General features: G+C 38.2%; 1 protein-coding gene across 2 annotated transcripts in view; it reads left to right on the forward strand.

Annotated features, from left to right (window-relative positions):
- The window catches only part of CCDC169 (coiled-coil domain containing 169), a 51377-nt gene extending 24638 nt beyond the window's left edge, over positions 1 to 26739 (forward strand). For both annotated transcript variants that reach the window (XM_055802994.1, XM_055802995.1), the window contains 4 exons: positions 17044 to 17142; positions 17293 to 17346; positions 21135 to 21211; positions 24691 to 26739. In XM_055802994.1, the coding sequence (XP_055658969.1) occupies positions 17044 to 17142; positions 17293 to 17346; positions 21135 to 21211; positions 24691 to 24793 (333 nt within the window). In that variant the 3' untranslated portion in view covers positions 24794 to 26739. The remainder of the gene's footprint in view (positions 1 to 17043; positions 17143 to 17292; positions 17347 to 21134; positions 21212 to 24690) is intronic.
- Positions 26740 to 27099: the final 360 nt, after the last annotated feature.

The raw sequence follows: 27099 nt of genomic DNA on the forward strand, positions 1-27099 counted from the left end.
TACAATTTACAGGATAGTATCAAAATATACACACATTTTAAAGTTAAATACTTTAAATTATTAAAAATTAAATTAAAGTTTTGTTCACATTACAGCAGTTATCCAGCTATAGATCACAGCATAAGGTTTAAAAACACAAAGCAACCCCTTTTTTAAAAAAAGTATTTGACAAAAAAGTACATCTAAATATACCTCAATAAGCTGGGCCAGAGAACAGGTACAGAAGTGTCATCAATCTGTTTAGAAAAATTAAACACATATTCAAGTTCTACAATCAAACCATGGCAATAGTTTACTGTTGTCTGAAAGCCTGCACTATATCCTCTGAGTGTCTCTGAAAGGGCCATTTCTAAGCCAGTGTAATTTGTATTTGTTCAAAACAAAGTCCAAACCTATGACAGCTTAAGAGTGCCTATGTGGTTAATGGGAAGAAACTAAAATAACCAAACCCTCCTGAGATCAACTTATTACTCAGAATATATTTGAGAGGGACCCTTGTCAAATGCTTACAACTGCTTAAAAAACAGAAGGTTAAGGAAGCTGTCAATTTTCAGCTAAAAAGGATGTAAAAAATACATTTCAGTTTATTTGAGAAGGAAGTGTCACTATAGGAAACTTATTTTCAGGGTAGTTTGTAAATTAATCAGTTAATATCGCATGATTTTCTAAATGCATACAGGTATCATTTATGAACACAGTGTAGTTTTTTCTTTGTCTTTCATTTACTTAGTTATAACCAACACTGTCTTCCCTCCCACTCCAGGATTTTTCTTTTTCTTTTTCTTTTTTTTCTTTTTCTCTTTCTCTTTCTCTCTTTCTCTCTTTCTTTCTCTTTTCCTTTTCCTTTTTAATTTTCTTTTCCTTTTCCCTTTTCCTTTTCTTTTTAATTTTCCCTTTCTCCTTTCTCCTTTCTCCTTTCTCCTTTCTCCTTTCTCTTTCTCTTTCTTTTCCTTTTTTCTTTTTTTTTTTTTGAGGCAGCTGTGTTAGCTTATGATAAGATGCATCTTAGAAATGTAATACAGACATGCCACAGAACACTTGAGGCTAAAAGACTGCTAACTTTATTTATGAACATGTGATTTGTGTTTATACACATGCTAATAAGAAAAGATAAAAGGAACTCTTTTACAGAAATAAAACCCAATCTGAATTAGTTCAAATGCTATAAACGTGTTTTACATAAACACATTACATTAACTACTAGGGTCACTGGGCCAGTTTAACTCAGGCTCGCAGTGAGAGGCATTCATGTCCAAAAAGGAATTTGAACTACCCAGTGATAGAATTACAGAGGGCCAATTTAGACTTACAAAATGTTTTCCGTTTTAAATTGATTGTATACCATTCCATGAGAATCAGAGGCTGTATCCTTCACAGAACACAGACCTCAAGTTCATTAATTTCTAGATTAAGTTATCCTAACAGCTTATCAAGTGATCAGATCCAGTGATCTAGGGTTAATGTAATGCCTCACCCCATTCTAATGAAGAAAAAGCAGTTATACTTAAAGGTGAAAACCAAAACCACCACAAAGTAATTTTTGTACTATAAGGACTATTTTGAAATTTGTCATTACGCATAGCATTTGACCCAAGTGGCAAATGGAGATCTAGGCCATTACCAGTCAGTATTTCCTCGAGTGAGTTACTCATGTTCTAGCAGCAGAATGACAGTGTTTTCAAACTTGAAGAAAAATGCTGCCCCTTTTCTAAAGGGGGCACAAGTAAAGTGAAAGTGTTGGTATAGTGTGGTGGTATAGTAAAGAACGGCACCAAGTTCAGTGGTGCAAACCTTGAACCTACATGATCTAAAAATGATCATACATTATCTGTACAGCACACAGTCATACAGGAAATATTCTAGCATATTTAGTATGAAATGCAATGTGTTACTAGGCACAAATATCAATGTTCTCATTAGAACCGTGCAAATGATAGCATTGCTCAGTTTCGACTATGCTGAATCAAATACATTGGATTTATAACGTATACTATGTTTTACTGGAAAATACGTTGTCAATGTTTGGAGAATTAGTACAAGGCTACATTGCTTAGAATTGGGTGCAGCGTGCAGAAAAAAGTTTGAGATTGTGTTTTTACATACTGCTTTATATGTTCCACTCACTGGCTCCGTTCGACTTCTAGAAGAAGAAATAAAGGTGATTGGAACTTGTACTCAACATAAATCAGTGAAAACAGATTATAAAGCCTGAACATCGAAACATTATATTCTGATAGTCTTGTGAATGTGGAAATTCATTTGTATACATAAACACTGCTCTCTTGGTATATTCAGTGCAACTGAAAAAACCCCCTCAAAATCCCATTTGTAATTTGTCACCAATTACTTTAAGATACAGAATACAACAGTGCAGGAGGAAGTCCTCAGATATTTTCTCTCTGCTATACTATGCAATTTCTCTCTGCTATATGTGAAGTCTATACTACAGTTTTGTGTTCTTAAATAGTCAACCATGAAATTACAAAGGTAACTTCAGCCAAACTGTATAGCCCTAGTGTTACAAATAGGTGCCAGATACAATGCTTTGGTTTCTAAGAAAGAACAGTAATTGTCTAGACACTTTGAAGTGCATGTTTACTTACATGAAAAAAAAAATCAGTAATCTGACAAAGAAATAAAATAGCAGCAGCATTGTCTTTAGAACAGTGTTTCTTTGTGGAAGCCTAAGCACTGGGTTCAGGTACCTACCATACTCAGACATGAACATGCCAAAGCACTACCTGTGGTCATATGCTATATTTACTGAAAACAGCAGTAGAAATGTCACGTGAAAGCAGTTCCTAGGATTTTGTGCAACTGAGGAGACCTTTGACAAAAAAAGGTCTTAATTGCTTAATTGCCAGAATTTGCTTTAAGATCATCTTGAAAATGTTACAATACTTTAGGAAGTATTTATGATACACAAACACTTGCTGAGATTCCGTATACTCATTGGTCTGTACCTGCACGCTACTCATCATGAATCAAACATGCAACCATTGATCTAGTTAATAAACAATTCATACATCATCCAAAGTGTCCTATGCGCAGAGGCAATGCAAAGGCTGCTGTGGGATTTCTGTAAAAATAGAAAGGCTCATTCTTCCTGCCACTGCTGGAACATCACCAGGCTACAATTACAGCCACACACCTCCCAAAGACGAAAAAGCACACGGAAATACTTTAGATTATCTTTATCCATTTTCCTTGAAGAACATATTACAAGGCAAGTAACGCATTTTTGAAGGCCTCTCCAACCATGACAGCATGCATTCATCATTCCCAAACATTAGCCACCCCACCAGCTGTTTCCTCAAGGTTTCCAGCTGAAGGAATAGAAAGCTAACCTGCCTGCTTCATTTTCAATGTTAGGACGGCAGTGACCTTCATTCCTTATCCCCACATACAGGTATTGGATTTTTGATGGTGGCTGCATCTATCCTCTCATTTTAGGGCAGCATTTGAATACCAGGAGGGGGTGCCATCCAACCAGAAACAGATGCATTGGCAATACAGCACTAAGCATACCTACCTAAATTAACCCCCAAAACAAAGCCATGTTTAGCAGCACAACACTGTAGCATCCAGAATTACTTGGTAGTGTCTGAAAGCACTGCAACTACTTCAGCATTATGCCCAAAGTTTATATGCAGAGCCACATAAATTCAGGGGGTTTTACTTGCAAATGTTTCATGGGCACCAGGATGCTGCGGTACTATTTGTTTGAGACATGCTGTAACTTGTTATACTTTATTTATTGAGAATTAACCTTAGAAAGACATGGAAAACCCACAGCTTAATAATATCTACTAACTGTGGAGACGAAGTGTATCTTTTAAGAAGGCTGGAAAACATGGCCATTCAAACCATGCTGATATAGCTGATACAGAACCGGACTGTATGAATACATCAACAACAACCATGAACCTGTAGTCAGAATTGCATTTGAATATCTAACTTTATCAATATACCTGATTCTCCATCCTCCATAAATCTTAGGAATACAGAAATAAAATCTGGAGCACAGATACCAGCTTAGGGTAAAAGCAGACTTAGAAAGATAACTAGTAACATTTGGGAATGTGCTAAACTGCTTACTGAGTTTCAAGTTGGAAAGGATTAACTATTCCTTCATCATACTTGCAGAAAAAAGCAATATGCTTTAGGATGTTATTCTTTTTCTCTTGCCTGACATGGACATTGTCTTTAGGAGACTAATAGGAGTCACTTAAGAATGAAACTTCTTGTTTGTCTGGTTCGCCAGCTGGGAAGTCTTGTTCTTTCCTCCAGAGCTAGTGTGCAAAACCCCCCAGATTTGGGATGTAAGAATATCCCTGCCCCCTCCCCCAAAGGGAAAAAACCAGTCAAACGCTGACAGTCAGACTGCTGGGTGATGGGAACAAATTGTAAGTTTACACTACAATGCATATCTGTCTTTACTATAATGGCAAACGCATACCATAAGGAATCTCTCCATGTAGAGGAAGCAGGATCTACAACTTGACTTTCAGAAAAATCAGCCCCAAGAGCAAACCCAACTTAATCATCTGAACAGTTACCACTGTTGGAGTTTGAATCCCATGTCCCAGCAGGCCAAAAAGTCTGTCTGCTTTGGGACAGGTACAGTAAAATCTACCCTGTGGCAACAAAACTTAACAGCAAATTTAACAAGAAAGATACAATCTGAATGAACCAATATCCACAAAAAAAAGTGAATATGCTGAAACCCTCACACAGACTACAGTGCTTTATGGCTACGTACGTAACATCTGATTTGTGGTTACTTTAACTCCTCCAACAGGGCTCTCCTAACAGTTACTGATGAGTTCCTAGGAATCAGGGCATTATCATCTCTGTATTCTGAAAACAATATAAATACAGAAAAAGCATTAGTCAGTTCTTAAGAATGGGCTTTAATATGTAATTACCTATCACTGCAGAGAATCCCATTACAGATATAAAAGCAAAATTTTACATGCAGTGTTGTGCTTTTATCGCCTCAACACACTAACAGTACATTTCAAGAAATCTTCAGGTTTGATAGTCAACTGCAAGTAGCAAAATCTTTTCAGTATTTTTTTTTTCTTTAGAATAGAATGAATGCCAACAGCAAAATGGTCCTTAAGGTTGCTAAAGGAGAGTCTGCTAATGCATGAGATTCCTTCCTGATCTAGCTTAAGTTTTTTTCCTTCTGTTGGGTTACAAAACCATAGAACACGTCCCTATAGTGAGCATGGATGAGGACACCCCCACACACAGTCCCTCTCTGGCCTTTTAAAATAAGTCCCAACCATCCATTTTGCCTTCCCAGCATCTTACAAAGAGTCCACCATATCACCCCCACCCCACCCCCCGCCCCCCTCCCCATATTTCAAATCCTGTTTACTTTTAGCTTCTATTAGCCTTGCTTCTGTTACTAGATTTCCGTTATGAAATGTCTTGGAAAAATCTGAACAAGTAGGCTATCTTCACTCAAGGTCCACTCAAGGGTCTTTCTAAGATCATTTCAGCATTTAGTCGGGACTCCTGCACAAAGTTATAAAAATCCAGTACTTTCTGTCCACGCGTAAGAATTCCAAACACCCTATTTAGGGATTCTTAGGCATTAGGATGTTCTTATCCTGGTCTAGTTTTTTCCTTCATCCTGTGAAGGTGAGTTTAAGCATCTACATCTGTTCAATAAAAACTGAAATTCATGGTTATGCATATAAACCAAAAATCTGGCGTACACATATATTACACTGAAATTTATTCTCTAGCTTCCCTCTGACAACCACTGGGGGATTTTTGCATTTTCACTGAAAAACACGCTTACGAAAGCTTCAATAAGCATCTGTGTCACAACCTGTGTTTCTGCTTCTACCTGCATGTGTATCTCTAACCATCTGTCATGAAGTCCAGTGGCATCCCTGAGACACTTAACGTTGCGCTGTTAAGTCTCCTCACAGTCATTCTCCTGAAAATAGTTTAAATATGTGTAGGTAAACAGCCAGCTTTAGGTCTGACCACTTTAAAGTCTAGGGCTGAAGTTACAGTCACCACAGTGTACGCGTTATTCTAAGTTTTAATGCATCAAACATGAAGAGGTAAAAAAGCACAAGTACACATTTTAAAGAAAAGACTGTTGTAAGAATGTCACAGAACCACAGGAAAAAAGAAAACAAATAATACATTGAATGTTTAGGAAATGAAAACACTTTACAAGTCTTTATTTCTGAAAAGTCAGATGCTGAAGTCTTTAATCACATTCAAACTTAATTCCAGCGAGGTGATACAATTTCTATAATATGCCAACAGCATTTTTGTTTTGAGCAACATATTTAGAAAATTAAATAGTATTGGCAAGTCTTTTTAACCTATTAGCAACCCTTCTAATTTTTCAAGGAAGTCAGAATCACGCAGTTAGAATTATTAGAAGGACCTCTAATAATCTGTAACTTCCTAAGCAATTTCAGCTCTATTTAACACAGGAAATACCTCAAAGATACTAGATTTATCTCACTCAGCTAGTCATTTAAGGTCCTGCCAGTCAACAGAAGGAGAGAAGAACATTTCTGTAGAGTAATTCATCCCATCATCATTCATACCTAGAGCTAGGTAGCATGAAATATTTTCTTGATATCAAGCACTAAAGGAAAAATAAAAAAAGGTTCGTCATTAGGGACCCTGGCAGTCAGCAAGCTATAAAAACCTGAATGAAAAAGAAGAATACAAATGTAAATTCTGGAGTGATGAGCAAGGAAGCACTGAGGATTTTCTGTGTTGGTAAATTGCAATGATTATTGCAGATGGCTTGTGCTATTTTTGCTTTAAAATCAGAATCGTACTAATGAATGGTTCCTTGCTATTAAAAACACCCCTAAACCGTTTAAATATACAACTATCTTTCTGAAGTCCTTATATTGACTTGAGATAATATTTTTCTTTTTGTCTCAAAAAAAATGTAGATGTCACATGACAGTAAATGCAGAACCAATACCTTGAACACAAATTTTACAGGCAAGGTTTAGAAAATAATTTTTGTGTACTGAGGGCAGAATAAAAATAACCTAAATAGTAAAGAGCACAGGGAGCACAGGGGAGTTTCAGCAATGAAAACTGTTTAGTCAGTAATTTCCTTTATGTCCCAATGAGTAATACAAATGTCATACAGTACTTCAGAAATAATTACAGAAGGAATGCCTTCTCTCTAAAGTATAACATGATGTGAATTTTCCTTGCTTCTCTTAAACATGCTGCATTCATTTGTTCGCATCTTTTCATTACATGAGTTTTGGTGAAATACATGCTCTCTGTTAAACATAATTTCCCATAAAAGCAGAAAGAAAATTATTCCTTTCTCTCTCACCATTTATGCAAGAAAGAATCCCTGGATAGTGGCTTTAGTATGCAAAGACTGGAAAGCACGCTGTAAAATCAGTTCAGAAGAGTGCACTCCTGATGTCATGGCCTTAGCAACACTCTAGTTAAGATTAGCCAAGGAACCAAGGTTTGTGTGATAAATCACCATTTTCAGGAGTCTCCAGCACCATAGCTGAGAAAATTCTGACATTGAGGGCCAGATACTTACTGCGCAAAGCTGCCTTTCTGAGAGCGCAGTGACCGCAGAACTGAGACCCTCACACAACCACCTCAGGGTTGTTCAGCCTGTCAGTTTTATACTGTAAGTAGAATGTGTGGCGGTGTCACACTGGAGAAGGTGTTGGTAACATGGCAGGAGGGGAATGTTGGGTTTATGAAAACGCGTAACAAAGACTCTACTTCAGTAGGTGTTGATAACTGCCTATAGGGAATGTCAGCACTTTATAATGTCATAGGAAATGTTGACAATTCTACTAGAAAGTGACTGTTAAATGAACTTTATTGCTCTTGCTGGATTAAGTCACCAGTAGCTCTGTGGGAATAAGAAATCTGGTATCCTGTCTTTTGTGAAACTTGGGAGTATTTTGGAGAAGATTCTGCAGCCTGGTCTGACTGCCCTAAGCTGTATCCTGCCTCCTTGCAGACCTCCCCTTCCTACTCCTTTCATCTGACCTCAGACAAGTATTTTGGATGCCTTGAAGAGACCTTTTCGTTTTGCCGTTTTTATTTTCCTTGTCATAGTGGTGGTGGTTGGTCCTCCTGGTGGCCTTGCACAAACCAGCAGGCAATTTTATTTACATCACTTTGTGGTATTCCCAGAGGCAGAATATGTTTTATATTTCAAAGAAAACAATCAGGGAAAAATCTTGCAGGCAAGGGACATTTATTACTGGCTGTTCTTAAAAAGTCCATCAACATCGGTTGACTTGGGACCCTGGGATATCTTCCAGAGAATATGCATAAGGAAGCAATCAGGCCGACCAGAAAAGATACTAAGTGAAGCATTTCAGAGCCAGCAACAACTTGTTCTGGCAATCTGAACCATGGCAACGGAGGTCTGCATTCTGCCGCCTTCCTCCTGGAGTCAGCAGCTAACCTCTAGGAGTGATGCTGTGGAGACCATTGACACCAGGATTTAGGGTAGCGGTGCCCCACACCCATTACACTGAAGGAGCCTGAGATTTCCAAGTCTTCAGGCTGGTTTCTTTACCCTGGCTGTTGCACATGTCTGGTGCACATAAGACGCGCTGCGTGCGTGGAGTTCAGCTCTGGGTCTGGTTTTGACTATGAAGATGGTGCTAACCGCGAGGGGGCACTTGGCATTTAGACAAGTGCCGGGAGCCTGTCTGCGCCTCTCCTGAAGCCCTTAGAGGATCCGTGCGTATATACCGAGTGCATGTTAGTGCATATTTTCTGTAGAAATATGCTAAATAATTTTTGTGTATCATTTTCTCGGTAGCATATGACTAGTGAGTTTATTGTTATCAACTTAATATAATTTTCTGTTACAACAAAACTAAAGATGTATTGCTTTTTGCTCTTGATGGGTTTAAAACATGTTAAAAGATTCAGCTAAATCAGCTGATGAACATCAGCTCCTAGTGTTGGAGGGAAGAGTGTTTATTTTCTAAACAAAACTTCATTTGATTTAAAATGTCAAGTAGGATGGATTGCAAAGGCTTCTTGTGTTCCTTTTTTTTTTCTACACGACTGACAGATATATTGCTTCTGTTTTAACTCATGGAGAAAAGTTAAAGAGCATTAGAGCTGAAGCAAATTGCCATAAAGATCAATAGTTTGCAGGAGCTAGACTCTGGTGAAAGCAAGTTTGAGCCTCTTGATGGTGTCATGGATTTGTCACCTTGTCTGTTGTGAAATGATTTATGGAAATTACCATCTCTGTTGCCACTGGTAGCAGGGCAAGGAAAAATCCAGAATGAGTACAACATATGTGGGTGGCCTTAAAAATTCAGCTGCAGTGTCATTCTGTATAATTTCATTTTCTGGCAAGTGTTAAGTGAAATTTGTAATTTTAGTCGAATGAAAAGGAAATTGTGTGAAAAAAAGATGAACTGGAGAATTGGTGTTCCCTTTGTGGAACTCCGGGCTTTGGTCACTGCTGGACAGAAGACTTAATGTATCATTGCTCTGAGAGTGAATCTTGCTAAGCCCTGCAAAATTCCATTACATAAAGAAAGTATTCATTTAAAATCTCAGTGTGTCTTTTAGCTTAGCAGCTTGCTCAGAGTGGTTTCACATGGATGACTTACTGAAAACTAAAGGATCTTAAATTCAGGTTAAATGCCTTAGCTTATGTCTCCTTTTCAGGAACACATTGTCCAGCTATTCAAAACTTAGTAGAAGAACCTGTAATAAACCTATCTTTGAAAACCCATTTCAATATTCAGTTACACCACTTCTAAAAGCTTTTTCAGAATTTATCTTACTGGTTCATCCTGGAGTTTTGTTGGCAATTTCCCCCTCTGGGGGAGTGCTGCATACTGGGAGGCTCCTTCTGGTTCTCTTGAGCTCTCACTGGTCCTTGCTTTGTATTGACACTTTTCTGTGCTCCAAGAACTCTGCTATAAGTCTGTGTTACTGTATGCTTTAAACTCTGTTTTCTGTGAGCTTTTGCTTTTGTGTTCTTTTGTTGTATTAAGCACTAAGCTGATCATACAACCATGAGCACTGAGAATTGAATCTGTTTTGGTGAGGTTTCTTTCTGCTTCCTTCCTACAGAATTTAGGAAAGACAAATCCAGCCCTTAATGATCTGGCTGAGTTCATGTGCTGGAGTTTCTCACTTCTTGATTTGTAATGTTGTGCAGCAGCTAAAAATTCCAGATGCCTAAGGTCTCAGCTAGCACTTCAATTAGTGCCTTGAAAGTAGGGGTGGGAGGTAATTTACAATAGTCCTAGCTAAAGTGGGTCTCTAGAAGCTCTCTGAAGTTTTACTATTTTAAATTTTCTTGTGACTGCTTTTGAAATTGCATTTTATAGTGTTTGTGGACTTGGGGAGGTCTTTTAGTTGAGTAGGAACACCTGTATCACTAGATTCCTATAAGAACTTCAGTATTGCTACGCTGAGCTCTGCATCATCAGTTAAGTGCGTGGACCCAGGAACAGAAGTCAGAACACTGAGTTAGCTGCCTAAGTTTCCTAGGTATTAACTGGGAGAAAGGCAGCTAGATTGGGATTCAAAACAGTGTGTAATTGCAAGTTGGTAAGAAACATCCAAGAATTGTGTCTGAAATTTCAGAAGTAAGCATGACCTTGCAGCCTTTCTCACTTGTTCCTCTTCCATTCATGTAAATTTTGCATTTCTGACTGATTGATGGCCTGGCTTAAAAAAAATATCTCAGTAGCAGTTAAGTATGATGGCAAGGGCACTCTCAGGATATGAGATATGAGAACTGAAGCTCTGAGGGTGGCAGAGGACTAAAATGCAACCCATCTAAACTCTTTGTGAGTTATTTTTTAGGCTGTTAGACAGTATTCCTTCCTCATGTGATGTGGCTGAAGCGTGCTTCTCAGGTTGTGCCCCATCAGACAGATCACCAGAAAGCTTTGCTTTGAGACTCCATAAAGGCTTTCAGCAGCAAACTAAGGAGCTTGATTAAGCTTGTGCTTATGGGCAACCACAACAGCAACAGCTCATATGCCTACCTCAGTTACATGGCAAAATCAGATGTGAAGAATGTAAGAGATTGCATAGGTTGCTGCATTAGCATTCTGCTTGAAGTGCAATTTAGACCCTAGTCCCTTTTTGATTTGGGGCTTCACTTCCCAAGCTATACATTGGGAATAATTTTTAATTTATTTCACAGGAGAATTGTAAGCATAGGTACATTTCAAATTATGAGGCACCCAGATAATATAGGGATGGTAACCATATACTGTAGTATCAATCTATTTTCGTCTGCTTGCTCATGAGAAGCAGTGTAGTGCACCGTTTGTTTGCTTGTGGTTGGATATCATCCTTGCTCTAGAGCTGAATGAATGCCCAGGCATCTGCACTGCACCAGCTGCATTGGCAGCAAAAAATAGACAGTGCTTCTGAAAAGATTAAATGAAAAAAGATCTAAACCCCTACTTTGTAGGTGAAAGAACTCAAAGAAATTAGATGAGTACAATCACTGAGGAAATACCAAATTGCTCTGTTGTGAGTAACAGCTGCAACACCAAGTCTTACTGTTTGATATAACATTGATGGACAATCTAGTGAGGAAATAAACAGTGGGCTGTGGATTTGCACAGAACAAATCTGGAGAGCATCATGAACTTCTGTATTTACTGTGTTTAAGCTGACTGTAGTCATACAAAATATGTTGTAGGTGGTACAAAATATGTTGTACAAAACATGCTGTCACATGGTTGTGATCTTTAATATGCAGTCAGGTAAAGAAAGCAAAAAATAAAATTAGTTACCTCGCTTGACAGTGCTGAGGTTTTCTGTATCTGTCTTGTTTAATTCTGTACAGACACTGAAGTAATGAAATAGCATATGAACCTGGTGGAATTTGGCCAAATCTTTTCTTTAATCTGCAGCTTACTTTTTCTCCTTGAATGGGCCAGTGTTGACTATAGGAGCCTTCTGTGTTAGGAGAAAGATTTCATCTGCATCCAAGGTACTTCTGTTTTAATTAGAAAAAGACCAAAAAACCCCCAAATCTTTTAATGTCTCCAGTGTGTCTGTTGTAACAGATTAAAATTAATAACAGTTCAGTCATGTGTGAAACATTCTTGAAAGATGAGGCTCTTCTGTAGCTCCTTTTAAAAAAAAAAAAAAAAAAAGTGGGACTGGTTATTCTCTCTTGGCAACATGTTTTACAAGTACTGTGCCTTTTGCCATGCTCCTGCAAAATCTTGACTTCAATGGAAATCATTCCTAGGGAATTCACAGCAACAGCCAGAAATGTTACTGCAAATTTTATGAAAAATAAAATTTGAAGCTGAATAAGTAACGTGTTTTATAGATAATTATGAAAAGAATAAAAGACACAGTGAGTTGCAGATGATAGAAAGGAGAAGACTGGAGATTTCAAACAAGTAAATGTAAGAGATGTATATGCTTGGTGGCTCCCTGTTAGAAACCATTGGTAGGACTATCACTTTACACATCGAGAAAATAGAATGGCTTGATGATGTCCAAAATCAAGGATATAAGTTATGGACCTGAGATGAAAATGCTTTTATAAGAATGACATAATCTTTGGAGAAATGACAAATGGTATTTTCAAGTTCACTCTGGAACAGACTGAATAATACTGTGGGAGGCTGGATGGATGCCCAGAAAAGTGGAAACTGAACTGTTCAGCCAAGGTACTGACTGAGGGATGGAGGGCACAGTTGTAACAATAAAATGAAGGTCACAGAATCACAGAACTGTTGAGGTTGGGAGGGACCTCTGGAGGTTGTCTTGTACAGGCCACCTAGAGCCAGTGGCCCAGGATGATGTCTAGATGTTTTTCTAATACCTCTAAGGAGAGAGACTCAACAACCTTCCTGGGCAACTTATTGCACTGCTCAGTCACTCTCACAGTAAAAAAGTGTTTCCTGATGTTCACAGGAAACCTCCTGAGTTTCAGCTTGTGCCCAGTGCCTCATGTCCTGTCACTGGGCACCAGTGAAAACAGCCTGGCTCTGTCCTCTTTGCACCCACCCTCTGGTGATTATACACATCAATAAAATCCCCCCTCAGCCTTCTCTCCTCTAGACTGAACAATCCCAGATCTCTTAGCCTTTCCTTACAGGAGAGGTGATCCAGTCCCCTAATCATCCCCATGGCCCTTCACTGAACTCTCTGCAGTATGTCCATGTCTCCCTTGGGGAGCCCAGAACTGAACACATTACCCCGGGTATGGCCTCACCAGGGCTGGGTAGAGGGGAAGCATCGCCTCCTTTGACTTGCTGGGAATGCTTTGCCTAATGCAGCTCAGGATACAGCTGACCTTTGCAAAGAAGGGCACGTTGCTGGCCCATGTCTGCCAGGACACCCAGGTCCCTTTCTACCATGCTGCTTTCCAGCTGGGCAGCTTCCAGCATATATCAGTTCATGGGGTTGTTCCTCCCCAGGTGCAGGACTTCGGACTTCTTGTTCAACTTCATGAGGCTCCTGTCAGCCCATGTCTCCAGCCTGCTGAGGTCCCTCTGGATGGCAGCACCACCCTCTGGCCTATCAGCCATTCCTCCCAGTTTGGTGTCATCTGTAACCTTCCTGAGGGGACACTGTGCCCCATCATCCAGATCATTCATGACGATTTTAAACAGGACCAGACCCAGTATTGATCCCTTAAGGCTTATATTAGGTTTGGGTTGTTTTTACCATTAGCATGCATTCATAACCTCTCTGAGAAATAGATGATATAAGGACACTGGCCTTCTGGATCTGAGGTTTGCATGATAAATAGGGAAATTAAAAAAAATACATGAAAAAAAGAAAGGGAGAATATCTGGGGAGAGTCATATTATCTTCCTTTCCATGTGTACCAGGAAAATCTGGTAAATAAATGCATAGTGAAGCATTAAGGTCATGAGAAGAAATAACTGATCATTAAGGCAATGATAAGGTAATCAGTACAGGAAGTGAAAGGATTCAGCTATTCTGACTAGGGAGATGCTCGAGTTAGAAATAAAAATAAACAAAATTTTTGAAAAGGATACTTTGTTTATACAGGGGGCCTAAGCAGACAAATGGAAGAACCTGACTAGCCTGATATGTAGTAACACTGATAATGAAAACAAGAAGGGATAATTATTAAAGGTATGCATTTGGCAGGAAAGATCAAAACAGAGATAGATACGGTATGTTGCAGGTGTGAAAGACTTTTACATCAGTGTTGTTCATTCTTTCATCATCTGTTTGGGTTAATTCATCTTGAGATCGATAGGAAAACAAATTTTAGTCACAGTAATATTGGGAAATAATATTGAAATATGTATTGAAACAATATGGCTCTAATATTAGGACACCAATATTTTCTTTTCTATATATAGCTGTCTACCTCTTGGCTAGATCTTGAATTCTTACTACAGGTCTCATTAATACAGTTGAGTGAGTATAGAGTCTTTTATCTAGATATATCTAAGCAGGCATCTTCTGTGGAATAGTTGTGTAAACAAAGAGGTTTGCAGATGTTTCAGTGCAGAGTAGCCCACCGCTGCTCCAAAAGGACATGTGTCTCCCGTAACCCATGTGTCATACCTGCCACACATCAATGTCTTGGAACCTCTAGGGCATCTCAGATGGCCCCCGAACTGAGCTCTGAAGCTGTTCAGCTGAATGAATTGCTGTGCATCATTGGCTGTATTGACTGTGATGCTTAGCAGGAGCTTCACAAATGGACACTCAAATGTAGATATCTTCACCTTAGACTGAATCCCATACATACAGTCAAATATAGATATAAATATAAAACTTGGATGGATTAATTTGGATATAATATTATTAGATTACTTCCAGAAATTGTATTGTATGTGATACTTGTAAATAAAGACTAAAACCCAAGTGCCTAGTAATAATGATGAGGCACAGATCTCAGTGGATGTAATAGTTAACACTTTTTGTCAGAAAATACTGGATAATAAGGAGGGAATGCATTTTTAGAATTTGAAAATCTAGAAGAACATTGCAGAAAAGCCAGTCAAAAAAACTGTCAGATCAAGTTATCATGAATTAATTAATTTTAAATTAAATGTGTATATATTGCCTAAGTTTTCAGTAAAGGCAGACACAATAAAATGCAAGACAAAGGAAGAAATATCTAATGTCAGCCAGTGCCTAGAAGAGGAAATGACAGTAACTAAATCCTAAGGAAAACTCAAGGAGCTGGGCATGCTTAAATTGAGGGAAATGTGTAATCTGTACCTTAGGATTCTGAAAGAACAGGCTTGCTACATCACTGATCTGATAGCAAGTGGTTTTAATAAAGTTGTGGATGATGGCATTGTGTGCATTGGAGAAAAGAATTTTTTTCGTTTTAGTTTTAAGATAGAGAAAGAGAGGAATAATGCAGAACAAGACTGAAAAATGGATGGTAGGCAAACCTGTTGACATTCTGTGATGAGACAATAGATTTGTTGTCACAATAAATACAGTAATCATGTTCATTGTGACCTCTGATAAAGATACCATGTCACATGGAAAATAACTAATTTGGAGAAAAAGAAGATTAGTAGGTTTGTGAAGGACTAAAGAGCTGGAAAATGGAACGTAATAGCAGCGACTAGTGAAGGAGGCTGCTGGGGGAGTACAAGCAGAGTTCTTCCAGAACCAGTTTAGGAGTAATCTTAACACTTATTGCATGACCTTGATACACAAAGTAGAAATAGGTTGTGATATCTCTCCTGATACCAATTGTGTAATATAATGGGATCTGGATGTTGTTTAGAAAAAGAACAACACTGAAGACTAGATTATTAAAATGGGATTAAAATTTAATAGTGTAGACCAAGGGATTTAGGAAATAGTAAATAAATTCTGTTATGAATTGAGAGCTGATCACCTGGACATGCTGCAGAGGAGAATCTGGGTATTCCAGCTGATCCCTTGTTGACTGTGAGCCATCACCGTGCAGCTGTGAAAAAGGAAAATGCAATCCTAAAACTTCTGTACACAGTTTACAGGAGTATTACTGACATTGTTCAGGGCAGTGAGGTGGCTTCTGGAGTACTACATACTCAATACAGTTCTGTTCTCCAACCGTAAGAAGGTTGAGCTCCAGCCTGATGTACAAAGGGGTTACTTTGATGATTAGAGGAAAGGACAGCCAGCTGTGTGAAAAACGATTTTTAAAAGCTCATCTTATTTATACTAGTAAAATGAATGTTGAAAAAATGTGTTCCTGTCTTCTGTCTATTCATGCTGAGGGCAAACACCAGGGAGGAAGGAGAACAGTTATCTTAGAAATCATTTCAATAGAGAAACAAACAGTTATAAACTGAACTTGAATAATGTAAGACAAGGAAATAAAAAAGCCATCTACATTTAGAGTCGCCCAGTAAGAATGTCTCTAGTGGATGGAGTGGATCAATTTATGAAAGAGAAGCAGTTTCCCGTGTTAGAAATGGAGGAGCACCTGCTTGGGTGTGTGTTCTGCTTCCAGTGCCAGTAATCAAAAACAGTCTCTACCACTCTTGGTCTAGCTCATCCCAATTGTAGACAAGGTAGATGGCTACACACCTAAGACAGATAGTTGCCCCACAAAATACTGCTTTCTAGCCAAGCTGTCATGAGTTACTTTGACATCCCATGTGCCTCTTCAGCCAGTCCAGCAGCTCTCTCAGCAAGTGGTTTGGAAATGGATGTACAGGTGAGATCTGAAATCTTCCTCCTACCGAAAAGGACCCATCAGAGTGAACTTTTGTTAGCAGTAAGGAGCAATTCTTGCTGGTCACCACAGGGTGACTTTACTAATCTATCAAGGAGCAGCAGTGTGGAAAACTGTATCTGTATCATTTTAACACAGTGGAAATGTGTAGCACATAACTTGATAATTGTAGCATATGGTTAATTGCCTTTGTCTCTGTAGTGTACCAGGCACAACCATGTAAACAAAAAGTGCACAAGAAGCAATTAGAATGACAAACATCATAATGCTTGAAGAATAAGGACTATGATGATGATATCTTTATACAGAATGGAAATATTTATAAAACATCATTTTATCTACTGTAACCACAGGGTTCCTTAAAGGAGGTTCTTAAACAACTAGAAGAAGAGAAGAAAAGGCTCCAGAATCAGCTAAAAGACTATGAACTTAGCCTGGAACAAGAAGCAAAGGTTTGTAATCACTGTATGCCTCTAATCTATGAAAGCCATTATGTTGTCTGACAAACAGACAATAGAATAGTTTCACAAAATATGTCACTGGAAAAAAGCTTTTAAAATATTTTGCTTAATTCTAGCCTATATCCCTTATTTCAACTGTAGGCTTACCACAAAGCTAACAATGAGCGGCGCATATACCTCTCAGAGATTTTACAGGTAAGAAAAATGTGTGACTCAATAACTTTTAAAAATCAGTATGCTTTCTTAGTATAGCAACAGCATCTGTTAACACCTTAGGTCAAAGCCTTTTGTCACTTAATTCATCTACCAAATCCATTACAAAAGCTGCTTTTTAAACATTTTGAGAGCTAGAAATTGAGATATTGCTACAGTTTATTTATTTTTAAATGCTATTTTTGCTTTTGTGTCAGTTGGTGTTTCATTGTTCCCAAGCACAGTCAGTGCCCTTAACTGAGAAAGCTGAAGCAATTTTCTGATACTTGCCCATCCATTAGTCGCAGGAGTGCTATGCCAGTTTAATGTTTCAGTTGAAAAGAACAGAACCAAATTTTTAGCAGTAGTGACACCGACCTTAAGTAGCAATTCCTCTTTTTTGTATTTCTCCTTTTATTCTTTTAAAGACAAACTAGCCATCCAGCTCAGAATGATGATACAGCATGTATTTCAATTAAATTTATAAGCTAAAGGATAAGATACCTTGTTTTGGTGAAATCAGAGGTTAAATTTTATTGCTGCACATTGTGTAATACATAAAAATTGATACTGCAAACTGAAGGAACCTGTAAAGATTTCTAGTACTTCTTATTCTGAAAGAGCTCTTAATTTCTGAATTATGTAAAAGTAATAGTTTAGTGTGATACTCAAGAATGACTCACTGAATCCCTGTCATAGCTAACTGGGGTGAAAGGCTGTAATTAGCAGTGTTTCCATGTGTCTGCACAGCGGGCAACTGATTCTCTTGCACGGTTCATTGCTGCTCTGGGAAATCTGAAAGAATTGCTTAAACTAACTTTCCAGCATGAAACCAAGAAAAAAAACCCCAGTAAATGCCCACGATAACTGTTAATATCTTTGCATTAACAATGAAACTGGGAACTGCTGGAGGAAGAATATAGGAAAGAAAAGATGATTTTATTGCTGAACATGCTAGTAAGAGGAGTGCCTCTGTTCAGCTGCCTAGAAAAGCACTTAAATGTGCATAAAGCATTATTTGAAGTGAGGTATATGCACTGGCATGTTGCTTAAATGGAGCATTAGGGACTAGGATTTTGCCACTGACACTCAAGGTAGGTAGCACATTTTATTCTCAGTAGTCAGTTATTTGCCCCCATGATTTCAGAATCATATGAGAGCAAAATAATACTCTTCACTTTAATCTCCCTATCATCTCTCAGTGTTAAACACCCAATCTAAAGTAGTTGTAGAGGGTTCCTCTGTAACCTATGGAGAGAGGAGCATGTTTAAGGTGCAAGCCATCACACCTGTTCTAGATCAAGATGAAATGAATTTCCCAGGGACTTATCAGTCCCTCCTCCTGAGCTGTGAGCAGAGCCTATGTGAGTTGTTTGTGTGATCAGACACTGATGTTTTACATTGCTAATCTGAACATGGCAGTCAACCTAATCATGGTTGGTTGTTGGTTACAAAAGGACCAGTGGCTCCTCTGGCCTTTTCAGGTCTTGTTCAGGTATGGATTTGATTTGATTGTTTCCTTTATATTATTTTAAAGTCTGTGTATATACACCCTCCCTTTTAACAGTTCATTTTAACAATAGAGGCAGAAGTAAACTCACATTCAGTCCAGACTTTTTCAGCTGTAATTCTCTGTTCTAAAGTCTGCACAGTAATGTTGGTAGTAGTCAAGTTAGAAGGATTTACTCATAGGCTAACATTTTCCCTACATTCCAAAGTAAATATACTACAGGATATTGTTATTATATATTACAGTGACACTCTTTGTTACAGGGAATGTATATAATGTCTTTTTAGGCTTTTTTTCCTCGTTATGTTTGTGCTTTTCTATAGTCCACAGTAAAAAAAAAAACATATTAAAAAAATTGTAGAATGGAAGTTTCCGCTACTAGGTGTTAAAAAAATCCCAGGTATTTGGATTTTTTTTCCTAGCTTGTTTTGGATCCCTCCTGAAGCCTGTGGCAGAAGCAGAAGGCAGAGATACTTCTCAGCAGCCATTTCTTTTAATTACCTTTTTTATAATAGAGCGCTTTTTCTGCTGTTTTACAAAATATCTTCTGAGTGCTTTTGTTGTTTGCCTTGTCTGGATCTATATGGATATAGTAAATTGTAAATGATGGTTTTAAAATAAATTAAAGATTTCACAAACTTGGGAAGTCATGCTAGAGGCACCAACGGTTTCTGGTGTATTCATGCTTGCTTTTTTTTTGTTTTGTTTTCTGTCTGAAAAAATGTTGGTTTGGGATTTGAACTCCACAAATCTCAAAACACTTTCTGATATTATTCGGAAATCAGTTTAAGAAGCAAAGAACAATAGCAGAACTTTGAAAAGGCCGTTTCTTTCATGCCTTTTACTAGTATAGTAGACTCTGACTTGCGATTATGAATTCTTTGCAGAAAAAACCCACAATTAATCACAATTATCTGCTTGTGCAATAACAGCTCGTTTTAGTTGGAATAGGTCTGGAGTAAACTTTACCAGCAAAGAGACTTTTAAGGACAATAATCGTATATACTGGCACTCTATATTCATATAAGTAATAATTTAAAAGAATGGTGAAGGCAATCGTAGTACAGGCCTTGCCTTGTGTCACAGAATCACATCTGCCTAGAAAGACGATGAATTATACTAGTCACCATCTTTAGTACTAGAGTTCCTTAAGTGTAAAAAATTTCTTGCTTTCAACAGGGTAAATCTGTGCAGATCCTATTCCATTTTTATGCTTGCACTCTGAAAAGACTGTTTTAGTTACAGCTACAACTGGGTCAAGAACACTTGCCTGGTGCATTGTATATTTGGAAGCACAGTAGAAACCTTTTGTCTTGTAAGCAGTGAGACACGCTTCTTTTTAGTGCCAGAATTTTTTTCTCACAAGCGCAAGATGTTTTCACACATGCTATAAAATGTAGCATTTTAATGTAATGTAATAATCCAAAGCTTGAGCCTTGTTTAGGTAGCCCCAAAATCTAGCTGTAGGCTTTGAAAAAGCCTCCACTGATCTGATGTAGCCGATACATGATAATCATGATATATTAAGTATTTATTACATGTTCCTGATGGATCTGTTTAAAGGGGCTGAGAAAACTTTATTCACTTACACTTGATACCCAAGTGTGCACAGCAGCCAGGCAAGCCCTAAACTTTCTGCATTTTCTAATTTTCTGCCCACAGTATGCCTGTCCCTCTGAGATGCAGTAAAGTAATGGTAAACATGGTGAAGGCAGCTGGGTGAGAAGGGAACCCTTGGAGCTAAGGAACGAGGGAACCAAGTGATTTAGTCCTGCTTGGATTCTGTTAAATGCAAGACCCAGGGTAACAACCGAGGGGTTTTTCTATGTGTCCAGTAAAGTAAACTTCTAGAGTATGCAGAGATTTCCATGCTGTGTTAATGTTTTTTTCAAGTAATTCCTGTCCTTAATTAATTGTTTAATCATTCAAAAATACAATTAAGTGATTATAATTTGTTTCTTATTCAGGGAGGTATGTTAGGAAAAATAATCCTTCTTCATTGAAAATGTGGAGTTATAGGTAGCATGACCAAAAACATGCTGATTGAAATTACGTATTCTCTGATCGTTCAGCTCAATAAATAATGGTATTTTTGCACAGCAAGGGATTTTGGCATGTGTTCAATTCTCCAAATCAACAAGGCATCAGTATAATATGTGCTTAAAGTACTTTATGGTGATAAGGCCATAGCGGGTCAAAATTAGTTTGGAAATATTTTACTTCTTTAACTGTGATTGTTGTTAGCATTTAACTTGTTTTGTAAAAAAATTGGCTATTGCAGACCTCAGCTACACTTAAAATCATTGAAAGGCAAAAAACAAATGCTCTGACTGGCAAGAGAGAAAACCAGATACTAAGGTAAACTTTCTTTATATTTCCTCTGTTTTCTGGTTTATTATTTTTTGCTAAATACTGTGTTTTGAATATTGCAACTTTCTGTTCATGGTAAATAGCACTGAGCATAATTCTACTGACAAAGTATTAATCTTAACATAATATTTGATACTGTTTTTCAATCAGTTTTATTTAATACTAAGTATGTTGCAATATTGAAAATAGATGTATTCAAGTGGCCTTTCTGAAATCTTACAATACCTCTGATGTCCTTCTCTTTCAACCTGCCTTTAAAATGGATCATTTTTTTCTGTATTACTGCAGAGTTGAGAATAGCAAGTATACCCTTTAGTCCATTAAGAGTGATTCAATTAAATAAATGCCTTGCTTGGTCCTTTTTAGCTAATAGAGGTTGTAAAGCTTTTTGTGGATGATAATGTGAGTGATTTTAGATGACAACATATAAAGACTTCATTGTTTAACAGATTTCTGTTTAGTTACATGGGTTATAAATTTAAATTTGAAAAGAGCCCACCCTCTCTGAGCTACATAGAAATAAAATTAATTTCTGATTGTAGTGCTTGTGGGAGAGCTTGAAATTGGAGGAGGTTTATTTTTCAGCTGGACTGAAAATGTTGAGAATATAAAATACGAAGAATATAGGGATTCATGTCAAAATTGTGTTGGACCCAGTATCCTGCCTCCAGCGGCCATAAGTAGATGCCAACAAACAAAAGTATGTAAGCAGGCAGATATAATATTTGCTTTTGGAGCTCTCCCAAATACTTTGTTTGGAGACTTCCTGAGCTAGTATGTTTTCTGTGTATTTAGTATCTCACAGTAAATACTCTTACCAATAAACCCACTTACCAATATTATCAAAACGAGCATACACAATATATATTGGGAACTTCAGCAAATGTAATGAGTAAATTATAAGCATGAAATTGTGTAGGTATATTTGCTGACTAGCTTTATCCTTTCATTCTGTGTAAGCACAGAATCACAGGATTTCAGAAATCAGAACACTGGATCTTAATGCTCGAGGAGATGACATTAAAAGAATATGAATTAATGTAGTACAATATGAATTAAAGACTATAACTAAAGTTTCTTAATACAGAAAAAAAGCATGTATAGGTTTGGGGGGTACATCAGACCCCACCAGCTGCTGCTTCTGGTCCCAGTGATGTTTAACATACTTCATGTGGAGAAGGTCAGGAAGCTAGAACTAGAATTCACTGTCTCTGCTGGAAGGTTAAATATCATCAGCCAGATATTGAGATTTGCTGAGGGTTAGAACTGTGATTATCTGGGGATTTTTTATTATTTATTTTAGTAGACCATTACTTATGCTGAAATTATATGACAGTACATTTCCGTAATTTTCTTTATATCAAACAAAAGAAAATAGTGTAAAATAAAATAGTGCCCTGTAATTGCTCGTCTCAGAAGATGCATATTGTAACAAAATATCCCCTTTCAACGCATTTTCCCTCAGGGGATTCTTTTTAATTTTTCAAAGTACTTTATGCACATGAAGGGAATTTTTCATCTTTTAAATTGCCCTTACTAACAAAAAACATGGTTTACAAAGCACTGGCTTTTATAACTAGGACTTTAAGGTCAAACTTTGGCTTTAGTTGGCAACATGGAGATAAGAATGGGGATTTGGCATAGTTTGTATTTTAAGGAAACACTAGAATGTAAGTAAGGACCCTTTGATCATCACAAGGTTAGCACAGCCATTGTTATATTATTCCTTTTTAATTATGTTTTGATTTACAGCCTGAAGGCTGTTCATTCAAGCTGACATTAATGAAATATTTTTATTCAAATGAGGGAAGACCTGCATGACTGAAAATAAACATGTTCTTGAGAATAATTTGAAAATTTTCTGTCCAGAGTTTTTCTCTCACTTCTCTTGACCTTTCAGAAAATGTCTGCCTTCATTGGATTCCAAACCATACTAAGAAACTATGCTTAAAGTTTAACTATAGGTGCAGGTTTGGAAAACCCAACCAGCATATTAAAGCAACACCAAAACATTTTTGAGTAGCAATTCTGAACACTAATTGTCAATGCATTCAGTTTCCTGGCCACTCAGACCTAGAAGCCAAGTTCAGTAAAGGTCTTTCTTACAGAATTTCACAGGAAAAGAAGAAGAAAAGCTAGCTGTCGGTCGGGAAAAACATGAATGTCTTGATGACTCATGTCTCTGATGAAATCTGAGCAGCCAATTTAATGTCGTCATGAGCCCTTACTGTTTTACTCGGGCATAAACGTGGCTTATTAGCTCAGTTTCAACACTGCACTGGCTGCAGCTACCTGGCTTCCAAGTCTGTAACTCCAACTGGTTTTGGGTGGAAAGAGGTTTTGCTGCCTGCAGAATTCCACACAGACACACAGTGTGTGCTTGGTCCAGTTCTACAGTGATCTACAGATTAATCAATTGATTTTGAGTAATGGATTTATTTGAATAATCAATTATTGAGCAAACTGGGGCCTTGGGTTCTAATCTTCTAAGCTCCAAGTAGAAGTAGTTCCATATCTCTATGGGCAAGGGGCTTGAGTGCATCCTCAGTAAACTGGCAGGTGACACCAAGCTGGGCAGGACTGTTGATCTGCTGGAGGGCAGGAAGGCTCTGCCGAGGGGTCTGGTCAGGCTGGACCGATGGGCTGAGGCCAGTTGCATGAAGTTCAACAAGAAGTGTCGGGTCCTGCCCTTAGGTCACAACAATCCCTTGCAGTGGTACAGGCTTGGGGCAGAGTGGCTGGAAGGCTGCCTGGAGGGAAAGGACCTGGTGGTGCTGGCTGACAGCCAGCTGGACATGATCCAGCAGTGTGCCCAGGTGGCCAAGAAGGCCAACAGCACCCTGGCTTGTGTCTGAAACAGTGTGGCCAGCAGGGCAAGGGCAGTGACCATCCCCCTGTACTGGGCACTGGTGAGGCTGCACTGTGAATCCTTTGTTCAGTTTGGGGCCCCTTGCTTGAAGAAAGATAGTGAGGTGCTGGAGCATGTTCAGAGATGGGCAGTGAAGCTGGTGAAGGGTCTGGAGCACAAGTCTGGTGAGCAGCATTTCCTGTGTAAGATCATGGGCTCAAGAGCATGGTCTCCAGAGCAGAGTGGAATACCTGCAGAGAATTGTAACTACATTGACGTGAAGTGGTTTTCCATTTCCTAATGGGGATTATGTAATGTCTCCTTAGCCAGTTATCGTTCTCTTTGTGCAGGTGTTCAGTATTCTGTTCACGTTCTTCAAACGCCATCATTTAGGTAACAGGAAGCAGTCAGGAACAGTGAGATGAGGAGGGAGTTTGTATGCAGAATAGATGCTCTGCTAGCCTGCAAACCCAGAAATATACTTGGTTTTTCCTCAGTCAGCTTTATTAATTCACAATAGTAATCAGTTATGTAAATATAAAAAGCATGTAAATTTATAGCATTTAAAGCTTACAAGGAATGTGACACTTGATAACTAACTTCACCCATTTTATTTCAGAGGGAGGTACAGTGTTCCAGGAAACCCGAAGAAGGTTAATCCTCAAAAAGGATCAATTAAAAAGACTTTAGGAGTGAAGCAACTTCCCAAACTAAAGCACTAATTTAATATCAATGCCAAGAACTTCCAATCATTTAAAAAACACCACCAAATTTAACGGAGCGTTTCCAAATTGAAAATGAAGGTATTTGTGCCAAACCCAGATTGGCATGTCGTCTTAATGGCACTTAATGTAAGTGATCCTTTGCCTGACAGAATTGTTCTTCTAGTTGCCATCTTTGTTCTGGTGATCTCTGACCCTTTCCATTCTGGTTCTTATCAGTGATTCTGTGTGCCAGGATGTTGGAAGCCTTGGAGAATGTTTAATGTCTTTGTACGCTAAGTAGATTCTTTAACTTTTTGACTACACGGCAGCCATTGAAAACAGACAATCCTGGAACATTTTTGACCTCTCAGCCAGGAAGAAGAAAAAGGCATGCTGATGTAACCTGAAGTATTGTATCAACACCCAAACCAATAAATCTCAGATACAGTTCCATCCAAGAGCATGCCCATTCAATATAGGCAGCAAAAAGAACTTCTCAAGTAGTCTGATGTTGGTACAGCTGAACATGCCTTTCATTTGGCTTTTAGAAAGACCAACAGCGTAGTTTGCTAGCCAGTCTGATTTCTTACATGATACCATACGGTAGAGTGCCTTTACAGTTTAAAGTTATATTCTACAAGCTTTATTACTGTAGCAGAGAAGACAGAACACCTCCAATTGTAACTCTTTCAGAGGCTGGCTTACCACAGCTCCTGTGTTGACCGCCACTTTGCCTGCACGGTTTAGAAGCACAGCACCATTGCCAGCTACTTTAGGCGCTGGTAATGGGTAGAAATGAAAGAAAAACAGAACACTTTATTAAGGATTCTTCAGAGCCTATCTTGTGGATGGGTTGTTTCTTTTAAACACTGTATACACATTATGTTTCCTGATATTGGTATGTTGCTATTTTAAATTTGAACTCTCAGATGAACCTTTGTATCCACAGTCTGGGTTCCGTAAAAATCTCTATGTATTCTTCAGTGGCACTGATCTGTGTATTTTGAGGATCCAAAACAGTGCCAGTATTTAAAGTAATCTCTTCAAATAAAGTAGAACTACTTTGTATTTTAATTCTTAAGCATGCAATTATTGTTGCAGTTTCACTACCTACACTTTAGTCATTAAACTTCAGCAGAATTTTTCTAAGTGGCAACAGGAAAAATGTTTTGGTAATGAAGCTTCAAGCCTTTGGGTTACATCTTAAAAGCTCTTGGCAGAGCAAACGTGATTGCTTGACTGTCCTTTATTATTTTTAAGAGCATCCCTAGCTCTTTTCAGTATCTAACAAAGCTTTTTGCCTTTTTAAGAGCAGTACTAATAGTTCCTTATTACTGGCAGCATTAAAGTGAGGCTGTAATTAAACTCATACAAAAAGATCAGTGATGGCATTCTAAAATGCAGAGAGAAAAGGCCTGCAGTATTGTACAGCATATTCTGTATGGAAACCCCATTTTTTCCCTCTTTCATAGCATGAGGCTTATTTCAGGTATTTCTTATGTTACTGTGATGCACCTGGTATTATTCTTCCATAAGCAGGGTGGCCTGCCTGGCCAGTTTTTTAGTCACAGTCACAGCTGAAAGCATAGCAGAGCTGATCAGGTTAGCACTCTTCTGTTTCTGTTTTTCACATGGAAAAATTCCAAATTTTGATTGTGCTGGCATTTGTCATCGTGAAGGAGAGGGAAAAAATCACCATAATGGTCCTGTTGGCATAAAAGACAAGGGACATCTGCAGTAGTGAAAAATACCCAGTTCTTGGATTCATGCAGCAGACATTTACTACTGCTGTCTCTGAATCAAATGTTAGTCAATGCACTTGAGTCTGGTCCCAGTAGCACCTCAAAATAACTGGGAACATTGCACAAATATGGTAGAATGGCACTTATGCACAGCAGGAGACTTGGGTGCTTCCCTCATGGGTAGTCCTTACTGAGGACTTAAAAAGAGACTTTTTTTTTTTTTTTTTTTTTAAGCCTAGAAAGAGTCGTTTATTGCTAGAGTTTGGTACAGTAATGACCTGAGGAGCAGAGCAGACTGTCCTACTTCATCCCTGTTTCAGCTTGCCAGGAGCAACCTCAGGATTTGAAACTCAGTAGTATGCTAATTAAGCCCTAAAACATGTGTTTGACCATTCTAATTGTGTGGCAGCTGTAAAGTTTGCTGTGCAAAATGGTTATAATTCTGTACTCTTACTCTTTGAATTTGGCATTTCATTTTCCTCCTGCCTTTCTGAAAATAAGGGCACCCCTTGTGATTGTTTGATGACTCAAGTTTCCTTGCAACAGCAAAATTTTTGGTTCAAAAGTGTTTTGTGTTATTTC

Source organism: Falco peregrinus, chromosome 4, assembly GCF_023634155.1.
Source record: "Falco peregrinus isolate bFalPer1 chromosome 4, bFalPer1.pri, whole genome shotgun sequence".
Taxonomy (NCBI): domain Eukaryota; kingdom Metazoa; phylum Chordata; class Aves; order Falconiformes; family Falconidae; genus Falco; species Falco peregrinus.